Consider the following 15,976-nt stretch of genomic DNA (forward strand, 5'->3'; position numbering starts at 1 on the left):
AGGAGTCTGCACAGGGTGTTTTATTTTGAAAATTGACCGGATGCTCAATGCTGTTTCTGCGTCTGACTTCCTGTCCAGCTCGATCTGCTCTGTGCTGCTTGACGCGGCTTCAGTAAAAATTTAGGAATTTAGGGGTAAGAAGCCCTGAGCTAACGTCTACAGTCTGAGCAGCACAGAAACGCAGGCTAACCCTCCGTCAGTGTTCATTCATCAAACAGCCTTAAACAGCCCATCCCCAGTATTCAGTTTCTAATCTGTAACCTCACCACTAGATGCCACTAAATCCTACACACTGGTCCTTTTTATTATTATTATTGTTATTATTATTATTGTTATTGTTATTTTTATTATTATTGTTATTTTTATTATAATTTTTATTGTTATTGTTATTATTATTATTATTGTTATTGTTATTATTGTTATTGTTATTATTGTTATTGTTATTATTGTTATTTTTATTATTGTTATTTTTATTATTATTGTTATGTATCAAACATTCTTTTTGTTCACTGTGTATCGTGGTTCTTTGTTACTCTCACCGGCAGCGGAGGGAAAACGGCGTCGTTGGCGTCGTCCAGCTGGTAGTACGCGATGGCTGCGTCCAGATCAGCCGGCTCGTCCACCGTCTCCGCCGGGAAACCGAACTGACACTCTTTATTCAGAGCCGCCGCCAGCTGACGCCGACTGCGACTGAACAGAGACACAAACAAACAATTAGAAACAGAGTGATGACGTTCTCTCAGGTATGAACACGCTGCTGCAATGCTTTCTGCAGATAATAAACACTTGAATCCTCCTCTAGATTAGATCTCTGCTGTCCAAATCCATTATTGAACAGATGATAGATTGTAAAACTGGTCTGATAGTATTATGAAACAGGAAGTAAGGCTAAAAGGCAAATAAACACTCAGCAGATTAAATGTACAGTAGGGAGACATCCAGGACATATATGAGAGGAAAAAACAGTACGGGCCAAATAAGTAACATCTGCCTCCTGCATGTTACATTAAACACATCAGTTGAGCTTTAAATGGTCATTATGTCTAACAGCAAAATCCTTTCATATAGAATATAACTTTACCTTTATTTAATAGTTGTAAGGTTTACATATTTGTGTTATTTTCATTATTTTATGCTGTTATCTTATATTTAATATTTAATACTTGGCTACATAGTATCCATGGTAACGATGCAGCTATAAAGCCCGTTACCGGGGCAACAAGTCAGACCAGGTGTGTGTGTAACCTGTAAATAATAATGTACAGCTGACCTGAGAGACTTTATTACTAATTATAATGATATTGACATTCAGAGTGATTATCTATGATTCATCTGTATCAATAATCTGTAATATAGTGAGTTATTGATCCTGGTCGAGGTTCGACCGTCGGCCCTGTGATTTATTATTTAACGGTTATTAAGCTTCATCACAGAAATCATTTATTAGTTTTGATTTTATTTATGTTTAATAGTTTTACAGACTCGTTTCCTCCGGATCCTGAAGTGTTTGTTAGCAATAAACAGACGTCACTGAATCGACCTCGGAGCGTCTTCGTTGGAGTCGACTGACGTTACTGTCAGCCGTTAGTCCACCATCATCATCATCATCATCACAACACAACGCAGAGACTGCAGGCTGTCACTATTATCAGCCATATAAAGGAAACCTTATAAACTGTGAGGCTCATCTAGTCCCCCGTTACAGCTGGAAGAGGAAACCACATTAGAACAGACGGCCTTATACAAATGATTTATATAAAGACTTGTGCAAGATAAAGTTTAAATTACATTATGCCTGTCATTAAGAAGTGTGATGCATTAGTCTCATCATAAAGAAATAAATCAGGTCTGTCAATGATTCTATGAACATTTATACGTCAGCGTGGAGCCAGGATGAGAAGATGAACCAGTAACAACGAGTAGAGTCCTTGGATGCACTGAAGCAGTGAGGTCTCCAGGCGTCGACAGCTTTCCCGTTCAATATTATTATAGGAATTTTTTGGGCATATTGGCTTTTATCCCAACAAAAGTTTATTGGGAAGGATTTAATTTGGAGTCTTTGCCTAATACAAATAATAATAAAGATTGATTGATTGATTGATTGATAATACATTTAACGAAGCGTTAATATAACTGACAGAGATGCAATGGATCCCTCAAATTATAGACATACAGCGCTGCTTGAAAGTATGTGAACTCTTTAGAATTTGCTCTATTTCTGCATAAATGACCTAAAATATGATCAGATTTCCTAAAACTAGATAAAGAAACATCAATTAAACAAATGAGACAATAACTTTACACTTGTTTGGTTATTTATTGAGGAAAATGATCCAATGTTGCCTTATTTAAAGAAGAGAAATCTGAGTCTTCACTAAACAGGTTTGTGGAAGTGTGTCATGGCTCAAACAAAGGAGATTTCTGAGGACCTTAGAAGAAGAGTTGTTGATGCTCATCAGGCTGGAAAAGGTTACAAAACCATTTCTAAAGAGTTTGGACTCCACCAGTCGACTGTCAGGCAGATCGTGTATAAATTGAAGACATTCAACACCACTGTTACCCTAAATTCTGCGGGAAAATGTCAAAGTATCCGTCAGTGTACTGAATTTCAACATAAAGTGAGTCATGCAGCACAACAACCCTAAACACACAAGTCGTTCTACCAAAGAACGGTTAAAACAGAAGAAAGATAATGTTTTGCAATGTCTGAGTCAAAGTCCTGACTTTAATCCTAAAGAAATGGAGTTGAAGGACCTGAAGCAGGCAGTTCATGGTGAGAAGCCCACCAGCATCCCTGAGCTGAGACTGTTCTGTGAGGAGGAACGATGTGCAGAGCTGATAAACAGTTACTGGAAACGTTTGGTTGAAGTTATTGCTGCAAAAGGAGGTCACACCAGTTACTGAAAGCAAGGCTTCACATACTTCTGCCTCACACAAATATGTAAGATTGGATAACTTTCCTCAATAAATAAATCAATAAGTTTAATGTTTTTTGTCTCATTCGTTTAACTGGGATCCCTTCATCTAGCTTTAGGACTGATCATCATGTTTTAGATCATATTTATGGAGAAACAGAGAAGTTTCTAAAGGGTTCAAGAACTTTCAAGCAGCGCTGTATACGCTTAATTAATGTTGACTGTAAAGTACTGACGTAAATATTAGCTCCATGATTAGTGAAAGTGTTGCCATCTATAATTAATGCTGGCCTAGGTCCTCAGCTGATAATTACTACATTCAATATGGCTGAACTCCTCAAGCATTGACCAGTAATTGCCATCTCCCTGGATGTCATGGTGGAACGGAGATTCCTACGTACAGCTCCGTCATTCTTTGGGTTTGTCTGTGGATCAGTACTGTGTATGAAAACTCTAAGGCTGCTGTCATTACATTCTTCAGCATCTCGTGAGGAACATGCCCAGGTTGCCCCGCTCTCTCTGTTGTTATTCACAATTTTCTTGAAACACCTGCAGATATTAGCTCTGCAGCTAACGAGACGGCTAGCTGCCTCCGTCAACCATCAACTATACATCACACGACAAGACACCCCACAATGACGAGTCGCCCACTCCCGAACACACACAGCTAAAACAACATTATTCCCTCAACAAAGGAGCAGAAAACAAGCTCCAGAGCGACAGCAGAACACAGCTCTTTTGTTTTTCCTGTTGGTGTCCAAAGGTCGTAATAATCACACATTTCACAACAAAACTGCAGCTCGTCGCTGCCCGGCAACAGCTCCCTGAGCCTGCTGGTGTTTAGTAAACACGGTTGGTAACAGAAGTTGGCGGTTTGTGGTTTGGGTCTGGTTCAAGTGGTTGATTGACACATATATGTGTGAGTTGGGTGGTGCTGATTGGCTCTCACTGTGGTGGGAAGTGTTCTAGTCAGGTAACTACATCTCTGGTTAAATGTGCTTCCTACCGCCTCCACATACCCATCATACCTACCTCAGCATGGCCCCTCCCAGTTTACCCAGTGACCTCCACCACAACATACCTGTCCTACGTCATACAACTCCAGCTGCTGCCTACACTGTACATCAAAGAAGTAGACCTAGGGCTAAAACTTAGTGCAAATCAGCTTCAAGAAGCTTGATTCTGCACCTTCCATGTCCTGATTTGAAGTTTGCATTATTGAACATTAGATCGCATTAGAACATAATAAGTTTCTATATTAGTGATTTTATTTCTCAATATGGTCTACATTTTCTATTTCTCACTGAATGTTTGCTCTGCCTCAGCAACACTTATTCTGCCCCCGATTATAGCTTTTTATTCTCCGCTAGACGAGGCAAGGAAGCGGCTGGAATAGTAACCATCTCTTCTGATTTGGTCAACTGCACTGAACACATTTTTGTTTAGGGTAGTTGGAGATTTCTCAACGTTTTAATATTTAGTCATGATTATTAGAACTTATTAATACTCAAAAGCACATTCTTGCACTAACCATTTATAGACCCCCACAGCACAATCCTATCTATTTGACAGGTTCCAGTTTCTGATCACTTCTGTGTCTTTTTCAAAGTTTCTCTCCACTCCCACTAAGTGTTGAGAGCCTGACACATATAATTATCACATATACTTGGTGTGTAACAAAACAAGAGTTAGCGCCATGTCTGGGTCGAGAATTTTAAGAAGTATAAACATGTACTTTCAGCTGCTAGGACAGCATATTTCTCTCACTTGATTAACATTAACATTTCTGTTTGATACTGTTGCTAAACCCTCACAGAACATCCCTGCCGACAGCTCTTCATACAATGCTGATGATTTTCTGAAATTCTTCACAAATAAGATTGACTCAATTAGAGATAAAGTCACTGGTCCACAATCCTCTCAGAATAATGAACTCTCCAGTACTTTGATGGATGCAGACACCGTGACTCAGACCAACTGCACCCTTTCAGTTTTTACCAGCCTGGTACCTGCTTCCAAACCCACAACCTGCATATTAGACCCTATACCATCTAATCTTTTTAAGGAACTGTTTCCTGTTTTAAGTAGTCCATGGGCTCAGTGCACTCAGCTTTTAAAACTGCTAAAACTAAAACTGCTGCTTAAAAATTTTGAACAATTATAGACCACTTTCCAATCTTCCTTCTATGTCAGAATTACTTGAGAGAGTAGTCGCTGATCAACTCACTGCCTGCTTATCCATCGGTCTCATCATTCTACTGAAACTGCCTTGACAAGAATAGTCAATGATCTACTAATTACTGTTGATTCTGACTCAACATCATTGCTGCTGCTTCTTGACTTGAGTGCAGCTTTTGACACTGTGGACCACAGCATACTTCTAGGCTACTTGGAGAAGCATATTGGTATCCAGGAGACAGTGCTTTCATGGTTTCAATCATATTTATCAAATAGAACTCAATGTGTAAGTAACAACAATACAATCTCTGAAGTTTCTGAGGTAAAGTTTGGTGTTCCCCAGGGATCGGTCCTTGGCCCTATGCTTTTTCTATCTACTTCCCCTTTATGACATCATTTGCAAATATGGTTTGCTACGCTGATGATACGCCGCTATATGTTCCTGTAAAGCCAAATGACCTTTCCCAACTCCTACATTTAGAGGCATGTCTATCAGAAATTTAAAAAATGGATGAATATGAACTTTTATAAGTATTATTTCTGAAAGCTCGACCATCAACAACCTTGGAGGGATTTTTGATTCTCATCTGACATTCCGGTCTCATATCAGGACTATTACCGAGAGAGCGTTTTTTCATCTTAGTAATATTGCCAAAATCCAACCTATTCAATTGTTGTGTGACACTGAAACCTTAATCCATACATTTGAATCTTCCAGACTTGATCACTATAATGACTTTTCCTCTGGTCTTCAGCTTGTTCAGAATGCTACAGCTAGAATCTTGACAAAAACTTGAAAATCTGACCATATAACACCAAGTCTGGCATCTTCACTACTGCCAGACTGCGGGGATATGTTGCTTTTTCACCACAGTAAGAAAAAGTCCATACTGTCACAGCCCTTCTTCCATTGTCCTGCTTTGCTTGTCATCCAGCTGTGATGCAAACTGTGACTACAGACTTTACATTTGCACTTAGCGCAGCGCTAGGCAGCGGCGGGCTCATGCTAATGCTTCCTGCAGAACTGATTTGACCTTGTGATGTAGTAACAAGTACCGCTTCAACACCTCTTGCTCTTAAGCCGTGAATATTTAAATTTCAAGTAACTTAAAAAGAGCAAGGAGATAAAACAGTAATTTTACAGTACAAGAGGCCCCACCATCACCCTGATCCATCCCAAACATCAGGTTTATTGTTTTACACAATACCAGTCCTTTAACATTTCTGAAGTTATTCTTATGGTTATTCTTATCTCTTACGTTATTCTTATCTAATTTTACACAGAGCAACTTTAAAACAAGATCAACTGAAGCAGCAGGAGATCAGCCAACTAGGAGAGGATCTCAGAAGATCTCAGAACACTGTGAAGATGATTGGCAGAGACAAACAGAAAGCCGACGACTTCATCAACAAACTGAGGTGGCCTCCTGACATGCTCTGAAGAAACATCGACAACACCTAAACTACACCTACACTGATGGAGTGACGGACTAAGCCTTGGTGGACTGCAGGGTGTTGATATGAGAACTCACTCAGTTCAACACCAGGAGTCTTATACAGCAGCCATGTTGGAAACCAGGACCTGTACTGAGACTTAACTTTGGACTAAAAATACTCAACTAAGAGAAAATGATCGCTAGTTTCAGCCCTAACGAGCGAACATCAGAACACAGAAATGACAAACATGCAGCTGTATGCGTTTGTTTTACCGTGACCTGAAGGCGTAGTTCTCATAGTCATGGTAATATCGTCTGCCAGGGTGGTAATAGGTCAGCTGTGGACCAATCAGGTGACGGTTCAGGAAGCGGGTGGAGCTTCTGGCCAGAATTCATGAGACAGGTAGACACACACACACACACACACACACACGCAGGTTCTCCTCATTATCCGTGTGGCTACATGTTTCTGGACTCAGCAGGTAACAGACACGTGTTGTGTCTTACCTGGAGGCTCCGTAGCGAGGAGGTCTGGCTGTGGGATGGTGGTGGTGCGGGGGTGCATAGGGGTCATAGGTCATTGCTCCGGGTGATGGGGGAGGGGGAGGGCGAGGGTGGCCCGCTGGCTGGAAGCGAGGGGGCAGGGCAGAGGGGGCCGGGCCTCCATATGAGGAGGGTGGTGGCATCAGCAGCTCTGCCCCCTTCATCCCGCTGCTTCCCCGGGACTTCCTGAAGTAACGATGGCGGTGATGGCGCTGACCACGAGAGTCTGAGTCTAAGAGGGAGACAGAACGAGACAAGAGGAGACAAGGACTGAGAGTAAAAGGCAGTAGTTGGGCTTTACGGTAGTCAGAAGGGTGTTAGGGTAGTTGGAGGGTGTTAGGGTGGTTGGAGGGTGTTAGGGTGGTTGGAGGGTGCTAGGGTGGTTGGAGGGTGCTAGGGTAGTTGGAGGGTGTTAGGGTGGTTGGAGGGTGCTAGGGTAGTTGGAGGGTGTTAGGGTGGTTGGAGGGTGCTAGGGTGGTTGGAGGGTGTTAGGGTGGTTGGAGGGTGCTAGGGTAGTTGGAGGGTGTTAGGGTAGTTGGAGGGTGCTAGGGTAGTTGGAGGGTGCTAGGGTAGTTGGAGGGTGTTAGGGTAGTTGGAGGGTGTTAGGGTAGTTGGAGGGTGCTAGGGTAGTTGGAGGGTGTTAGGGTGGTTGGAGGGTGTTAGGGTGGTTGGAGGGCGTTAGGGTGGTTGGAGGGCGTTAGAGTAGTTGGAGGGCGCTAGGGTAGTTGGAGGGTGTTAGGGTAGTTGGAGGGTGTTAGGGTAGTTGGAGGGTGTTAGAGTAGTTGGAGGGTGTTAGGGTAGTTGGAGGGTGTTAGGGTAGTTGGAGGGTGTTAGGGTAGTTGGAGGGTGTTAGAGTAGTTGGAGGGTGTTAGGGTAGTTGGAGGGTGTTACGGTAGTTGGAGGGTGTTACGGTAGTTGGAGGGTGTTAGGGTAGTTGGAGGGTGTTAGGGTAGTTGGAGGGTGTTAGGGTAGTTGGAGGGTGTTACGGTAGTTGGAGGGTGTTACGGTAGTTGGAGGGCGTTAGAGTAGTTGGAGGGTGTTACGGTAGTTGGAGGGTGCTAGGGTAGTTGGAGGGTGTTAGAGTAGTTGGAGGGTGCTAGGGTAGTTGGAGGGTGTTAGAGTAGTTGGAGGGTGTTAGGGTAGTTGGAGGGTGTTAGAGTAGTTGGAGGGTGTTAGGGTAGTTGGAGGGTGTTACGGTAGTTGGAGGGTGTTACGGTAGTTGGAGGGTGTTAGGGTAGTTGGAGGGTGCTAGGGTAGTTGGAGGGTGTTAGGGTAGTTGGAGGGTGCTAGGGTAGTTGGAGGGTGTTAGGGTAGTTGGAGGGTGTTAGGGTAGTTGGAGGGTGCTAGGGTGGTTGGAGGGTGTTACGGTAGTTGGAGGGTGCTAGGGTAGTTGGAGGGTGTTACGGTAGTTGGAGGGTGTTAGGGTAGTTGGAGGGTGCTAGGGTAGTTGGAGGGTGCTAGGGTAGTTGGAGGGTGCTAGGGTAGTTGGAGGGTGTTAGGGTAGTTGGAGGGTGCTAGGGTAGTTGGAGGGTGTTAGGGTAGTTGGAGGGTGTTAGGGTAGTTGGAAGGTGCTAGGGTAGTTGGAGGGCGTTAGGGTAGTTGGAGGGTGTTAGGGTAGTTGGAGGGTGTTAGAGTAGTTGGAGGGTGTTACGGTAGTTGGAGGGTGTTAGGGTAGTTGGAAGGTGCTAGGGTAGTTGGAGGGCGTTAGGGTAGTTGGAGGGTGTTAGGGTAGTTGGAAGGTGCTAGAGTAGTTGGAGGGCGTTAGGGTAGTTGGAGGGTGTTAGGGTAGTTGGAAGGTGCTAGAGTAGTTGGAGGGTGTTACGGTAGTTGGAGGGTGTTAGGGTAGTTGGAAGGTGTTAGAGTAGTTGGAGGGTGTTAGGGTAGTTGGAGGGTGTTAGGGTGGTTGGAAGGTGCTAGAGTAGTTGGAGGGTGTTACGGTAGTTGGAGGGTGTTAGGGTAGTTGGAAGGTGTTAGAGTAGTTGGAGGGTGTTAGGGTAGTTGGAGGGTGTTAGGGTAGTTGGAGGGTGTTACGGTAGTTGGAGGGTGTTACGGTAGTTGGAGGGTGTTAGGGTAGTTGGAGGGTGTTAGGGTAGTTGGAGGGTGTTAGAGTAGTTGGAGGGTGTTAGAGTAGTTGGAGGGTGTTACGGTAGTTGGAGGGCGTTAGGGTAGTTGGAGGGTGTTAGGGTAGTTGGAAGGTGCTAGGGTAGTTGGAGGGCGTTAGGGTAGTTGGAGGGTGTTAGAGTAGTTGGAGGGTGTTACGGTAGTTGGAGGGTGTTAGGGTAGTTGGAAGGCTGTTGCGGTAGTCTGAAGGCTGTTACTGGATCTCAGTGTAAACATACCAAGGTCTCCTTTCCTAGTGGGAGCAGCAACATTCCAGGCTGGAACTGGATTCACTGGTTTCAGATCAGTCAGAGGAACCAGGTGTCTGACAGACAGGGAGGAACATTATTACAGGTAAACTGTTTGATCGGGCCAGTGTGAAGCCTCTACCAGCCTTCTTACGTAGAACCAAAAGTCTGAATACACTTTCAGTTGCTCAGCCTTGATGATCTGTTTAACTTTAAGACCATTTTGTCTGGCCCTCACTTGTTCAAAGGGCTGTTTGAGGGTTCAGAGTTAGTCTGAGGGTAAAAGTTAATAGTTTTTGTTGTGTGTTACTTCTCTCCCAGCTCCTCGATGAAGACGGTGACGGCTGATGAATGAGTTCCTACTTCCTGGATGAAGGCGTTGTAGTACTTCCCCTTCGGCTCCAGACGCACCTGAAAAAGTATTTTACCAACATATTCTGATTATTATGTCATTTATTATTATTTATTCAACACCCTTTAGTCCCTTCCACTCAGAAACGTGTTCTTCTTGTTCCCTCAGCTGGATGTTGTTCTCTTCTCTCTGCAGAATGATGTATGTGAAGAGTTTCTTTCTTTTAATATTCATCTGCTGAAGGCGGAAAGTTTCTCTGATCATCTTAAATCTCAGTTCAACACGTGCACCCGCAAACATGATGTGTGACATCACAACTACTTTGGAGCCAATCACGGTCCAGTATGCAACTTACACGAGTGTGATGTGGAAACCTGAAGCCTCCAGAGCACAAACACTGAGAATGAACTTACAGTGAAGGAGGAACATCTGGAGTCCAGCAGGAAAACTTCAGAAATATACAGAATGACAGATTCTGGTTTTTAATGAGCTGTCCTTAGAAGGCCACCGTACAGAAGATAAACAATTTGATTTGAGAAACAAACTTTTCAACTGTTTTCAACTTTTCTACTGTTTTCCTCCGCGAGTGATTGAGAGCTAATCCTAACAGCCAATCTACATAGAGAGCGTTTTTAGAAGCGTTTTTGGCATAATCAGAACAAACAGCTGTTTAAATCACACCAATCTCCCGCTGTGTTTATATTTTTGGGATCTATATTGATGAATCTTCTTCCAGTATGCCTGAGAGCTTCTCTTACCTGACACTTGTCTCCCAGGAAGTACTGCCTCCCTGCAAACACCATGTAGTCTGTCTTCTGCATCTCTGTCACACACACAGTTCAGATTACATAGTCATCAGGTTATTTTAGTGAGATTACACACGTCTCAGTGTTCCCTCAACATCACTCACATGTGTGTACAGTCACAAATCTCACAGGCGGTTCAGTATTTTTAGGCCTTTTATTTGAACATCATGACTTTTGATTCTATAAATATATTTCAAAACAACAATCAAACTTTCTTCTCAGGATCCTTCCAGCATGTTTGTTACCTTTGCAGGTGTCCTGCCAAACATCAAACTCCACGTTTCTGTAAACCTCTCCATCCAGAGACTTCATCACTTTATAGGGCAGAGACAGTCTGGAGGGGGGCGGGGCTTCAGCAGGCGGCTGCACAAACAACCAACAACAACAACAACAACGATGACTGAGGACTCTGCTGTCTTACAGGATCTTTCATTCTAACAGGTGTAAACGCTCCTCTCAGACATGACCTTTGACCTCAGTGACTAAGACATGACCAGCCCCCCCAAACACACACACACACACACACACACACACACACACACACACACACACACCTTGCCGTCATCTGTCACAGTTCGGTGTTTCTCCTCAGCAGCTCCGCCCGACTCAGACTCTTCCCTGCTGGATAAAACAAACGCACCTCATTTAGCATTAATAAACACTTTTTAATGTTTTTTTAATGTATCTAACACTTGACGTGTCCTCACGTAACGGTGTGTTATATGGACAGTTACACAGGATGTGATCAGTCAGCTCATTGGTGGAGGTGTGTTAACGGGGGAGTTGCCCTTGGAATTGGGATGATGGCGGCTTTTAAATGTAAAATAAACATGTAAACAAAGACTTTGTAACATGTCTAGTGTGACTATAATAATAAGGGGACGTTTTATGCTTTTCCTCATTTTCAGACTCACATATAATGTCACAACGTCAGATGTTCATGTTCAAAGTGGCCGACGGGTCACATAACGAGGTAAACGTATGTAGAAGTCATCCCTGTGAGCAGGAAGCAGAACGCTCCGTCTCCAACCGTTTTTTCTACTTTCAGCTCGAGCTGATGTCAGCACAGCACCTGTTGGAGGTGTGCTGGTCGTCTGCAGCTCTTCATCAAACATCATCATCACTGTGGCTGTTCCTGATTGTACTCTTCCTCCCTGCGTTATTTCTAACTAACCCGCTAAACAACTAGCTCCATATTTTGTTGTTTTTTAGCGCTGCTAACGAAGCTGGTGTGTGTACCTGTGACCTCGGTCCTCAGGTGTGTGTGTGTGTGTGTACCTGTGACCTCGGTCCTCAGGTGTGTGTGTGTGTGTGTACCTGTGACCTCGGTCCTCAGGTGTGTGTGTGTACCTGTGACCTCGGTCCTCAGGTGTGTGTGTACCTGTGACCTCGGTCCTCAGGTGTGTGTGTGTGTACCTGTGACCTCGGTCCTCAGGTGTGTGTGTGTGTGTACCTGTGACCTCGGTCCTCAGGTGTGTGTGTGTGTGTGTGTACCTGTGACCTCGGTCCTCAGGTGTGTGTGTGTACCTGTGACCTCGGTCCTCAGGTGTGTGTGTGTACCTGTGACCTCGGTCCTCAGGTGTGTGTGTGTGTGTGTACCTGTGACCTCGGTCCTCAGGTGTGTGTGTGTGTATGTACCTGTGACCTCGGTCCTCAGGTGTGTGTGTGTGTGTGTACCTGTGACCTCGGTCCTCAGGTGTGTGTGTGTGTGTGTGTACCTGTGACCTCGGTCCTCAGGTGTGTGTGTGTGTACCTGTGACCTCGGTCCTCAGGTGTGTGTGTGTGTATGTACCTGTGACCTCGGTCCTCAGGTGTGTGTGTGTGTATGTACCTGTGACCTCGGTCCTCAGGTGTGTGTGTGTGTGTGTACCTGTGACCTCGGTCCTCAGGTGTGTGTGTGTACCTGTGACCTCGGTCCTCAGGTGTGTGTGCGTGTATGTGTACCTGTGACCTCGGTCCTCAGGTGTGTGTGTGTGTGTGTGTGTACCTGTGACCTCAGTCCTCAGGTGTGTGTGCGTGTATGTGTACCTGTGACCTCGGTCCTCAGGTGTGTGTGTGTGTGTGTGTGTACCTGTGACCTCAGTCCTCAGGTGTGTGTGTGTGTGTGTACCTGTGACCTCGGTCCTCAGGTGTGTCATATCCAATGTCGACATCACTACACATTGATGGGCTGTTTCTATAGCGACGACCCCCGACCCTGAAGGCATCCATGGCCTGACAGAGCTCCGCCTCCTCACACCCGAACACCTGAGTGTAGAGCAACTCGTACACAACAGCTACACACACACACACACACACACACACACACACACACACACACACACATTACAGATACACATTATACACCATAAATAATCATGAATGATGATCTGTACCAGTCATGATGTGATTGGTCCACTGATGGAACATCATTCCAATAATATTGTAGATTATGTGTTAATATTTCTGACGTCTGCATACACATGCATTAATATCTCTACGTCCACTGGATTCACACGGAGGCTCTGCCTTTTATTTACCTGTTGCCATGGTGACTCATAGTATCAGAGCTCCATTGATGACGACTGTTGAGCTTAACTCAGAGTGAACACACTCAGACTGATTGAACAACTCTGATCAGCTGTTCTGGAACCAAAACCTCAGAGTTTCATTAAGTGAGATCAGAGTTTATTGTTGGTTTGGATCCAAATATGAGATTTGTTGACAAGAAGAAGAATATAGAAAATCATCAGAATTCTCCTTTCCATCATATCCTAAGCATGTTTTAGATTTTATAAACTCAGATAGAAAAGTGTCCAATATTCAATAACTACGTTCCTGTCAATCACTCTGATGATTCACTGATCACTGATCACTGATCACTGATCACTGATCACTGATCTGTACTCACACTGACAGAGGGCGGCGGAGGCGGGGTAGCTCCTCGGGTAGACGATGTCGTAGTGACCGTTGATGGAGCAACACAGCGTTACCTAGGCAACACGGGAGACTGACAGTCAGTGCTGACCAATCACATGATGTGACCTGTTGCGTCACAACAAGGTCTGTTTCAGTTTCACTGTTTTTTATATCTGACATAAATAGTTTTTGGAAAAACAAATCCACTGAATGTTCTGTATGGAGAAAACTAAAACTATACTTCACTTCAGCTTTATTTACAGTTTACAAATGTAAACAGCTTTGTCTCTTATTGTTTCAGGGTTAGTGCATTAGTAATAATAATAATAATAATAATAATAAATAGACATTTAGGCCTGATTTCTAATTGTCTGAATGATTTTTTGTGTGTGTTTTTATCTGTTTATTGGTCGATATATTGATATCTGAATGATCCAGTCTTGGTCGGGCTCTAATTAGAATCAGGTTTTTGGTCTGTTATTAATAACTGTGTGTAGATAAATGTTTGTCTTTGTGCAGCTCTTGGTCAGTTTGAATCTCGTTTATCTGAATGTTGTTCTTCACCTTGTCAATAAAGTCGTCCTCTGAGATCACAGTGGCTGGTTTCCCTGGGTAACGATAGATCAGGAAGCAACGCCTGCACAAAGAGTTAAACAACAGTTCAACATTTAGTGAAACCCTCTTTCTCTGTGTCAGATGCTCTGATTGATTCCTCTCATTTCTGAACAGTTGACATGAAGCTACAGGCAGCAGCTGGTTAGCTTAGCTTAGCATAAAGACTGGAAACAGGTGGAAACTGCTAGCCTGGCTCTGCTGCCAGTTCCTCTAAATCTCATCGATTAACATGTTTTCTCTGCTTTGTTTCATCGGTACTGAATAGATTCGACAGATATCATCAGACCCTCCAGGAAACTGGAGAACTGAGAACTGCAATTTTGCTAAATAACTGCAACTTTCCCTCTGTGGGGTCATTATCAGGGTCACTGATACCAACTGGTTCATTAGTGCTCCTGGCTGTTGTAACGACAGTCATTAGTCGATGGAGTCACCTGAGGACAGGTGTCGTCATATGAGGCCAAATGTGAATGGTTGTTAAGTCTCCAGTATTGTAGATGGGGGATAAGTGGCGTCATAGACCGCCGCCTCTGTTGAGGGACGGTTTGACGCAGATCTCCTCCTTCACTCCTCTTTCAAACCATCTGTCCTCTCTGTCCTAAATATGTATACTGTTGTTCTTGAAAGAATGTCCTTATCTTTCAGGTGCAGGTAAACTGCTGAGTCTTGACCTGAGGAGTCCTGTGTTGAGCCGTGCGTTTGTTTAATGGTTGTTTAGTTTCCTCGATATACAAGTCTGTGCCTTCCTGACTGCATACATTAGATTTAATTGGCATTAAAGGAACTGCATTAAGCTGGTTTAAGTCCTATTTATCAGACTGATTTCAGTTTGTACATGTTAATGATGAATCCTCCGTGAAGGCAAAAGTTAGACACGGAGTTCCACAAGGTTCTGTACTTGGACCAGTTCTATTCACCTTGTATATGCTTCCTTTAGGTAATATTATTAGGAAACACTCCATAAATGTTCATTGTTACGCAGATGACACCCAATTATATTTATCAATGAAGCCTGATGAAACCAATCAGTTAAACAAACTCCAAACATGCCTTAACGACATAAAGACCTGGATGACCTGCAATTTTCTGCTACTAAATTCAGATAAAACTGAAGTTATTGTGTTTGGCCCTAAACACCTTAGAAACACATTATCTAATGATAAAGCTACTCTGGATGGCATTACCCTGGCCTCCAGCACCACCGTAAGGAATCTGGGAGTTATCTTTGATCAGGATATGTCCTTTAACTCCCACATAAATCAAATCTCAAGGACTGCCTTTTTTCACTTACGTAATATCACAAAAATCACATCCTGTCCCTAAAAGATGCAGAAAAACTAATTCACGCATTTGTTACTTCTAGGCTGGATTATTGCAATTCCTTATTATCAGGCTGCTCTAACAAGTCTCTAAAGACTCTCCAGCTGGTCCAGAATGCAGCTGCACGTGTTCTGACTAAAACTAGAAAAAGAGACCACATTTCTCCCATTTTAGCTTCGCTACATTGGCTTCCTGTAAAATCTAGAATAGGATTTAAAATCCTTCTCCTAACTTACAAAGCCCTTAATGGTCAGACACCATCATATCTTGAAGAGATCATAGTACCGTATTATCCCACTAGAACACTGCGCTCCCAGTATGCAGCTTACTGGTGGTTCATGTAACATCAATGCAAACAAGATTTCCTGTTTCTCACCTGTAGAGCTGAGACAGAGCCTTGATCTCCACCTGACCCACCGTCTCCTGAGAAACACACAGTCACAGTTACACCTGTTCACAGGTAAACACCCTCAGCTGCCCGCAGGGTCAAAGGTCACAGCAGCTCACCTTCGGATCCTCCAGACGCTCCAGATACTTCTCAAACGAACCTTCGACAAACTGAAAG

At 43.8% G+C, this 15,976-nt stretch overlaps 1 protein-coding gene across 4 annotated transcripts in view; it reads right to left on the minus strand.

The window, feature by feature from the left end:
* Positions 1-15,976, minus strand: part of alg13 (ALG13 UDP-N-acetylglucosaminyltransferase subunit) — a 31,797-nt gene that overhangs the window by 14,358 nt on the left and 1,463 nt on the right. For 2 of the 4 annotated variants that reach the window (XM_067585845.1, XM_067585848.1), the window contains exons 3-15: positions 15,919-15,969; positions 15,788-15,834; positions 14,041-14,113; positions 13,469-13,550; positions 12,689-12,854; positions 11,133-11,199; positions 10,824-10,941; positions 10,531-10,595; positions 9,731-9,831; positions 9,412-9,497; positions 7,037-7,304; positions 6,803-6,910; positions 540-690 (exon numbers count right to left, since the gene is read on the minus strand). In XM_067585845.1, the coding sequence (XP_067441946.1) occupies positions 540-690; positions 6,803-6,910; positions 7,037-7,304; positions 9,412-9,497; positions 9,731-9,831; positions 10,531-10,595; positions 10,824-10,941; positions 11,133-11,199; positions 12,689-12,854; positions 13,469-13,550; positions 14,041-14,113; positions 15,788-15,834; positions 15,919-15,969 (1,383 nt within the window). The remainder of the gene's footprint in view (positions 1-539; positions 691-6,802; positions 6,911-7,036; positions 7,305-9,411; positions 9,498-9,730; positions 9,832-10,530; positions 10,596-10,823; positions 10,942-11,132; positions 11,200-12,688; positions 12,855-13,468; positions 13,551-14,040; positions 14,114-15,787; positions 15,835-15,918; positions 15,970-15,976) is intronic. The other 2 variants (XM_067585847.1, XM_067585846.1) reach the window with 2 other exon arrangements.

This window comes from Thunnus thynnus, chromosome 3 (assembly GCF_963924715.1).
Source record: "Thunnus thynnus chromosome 3, fThuThy2.1, whole genome shotgun sequence".
In the NCBI taxonomy this organism is placed as follows: Eukaryota; Metazoa; Chordata; class Actinopteri; order Scombriformes; family Scombridae; genus Thunnus; species Thunnus thynnus.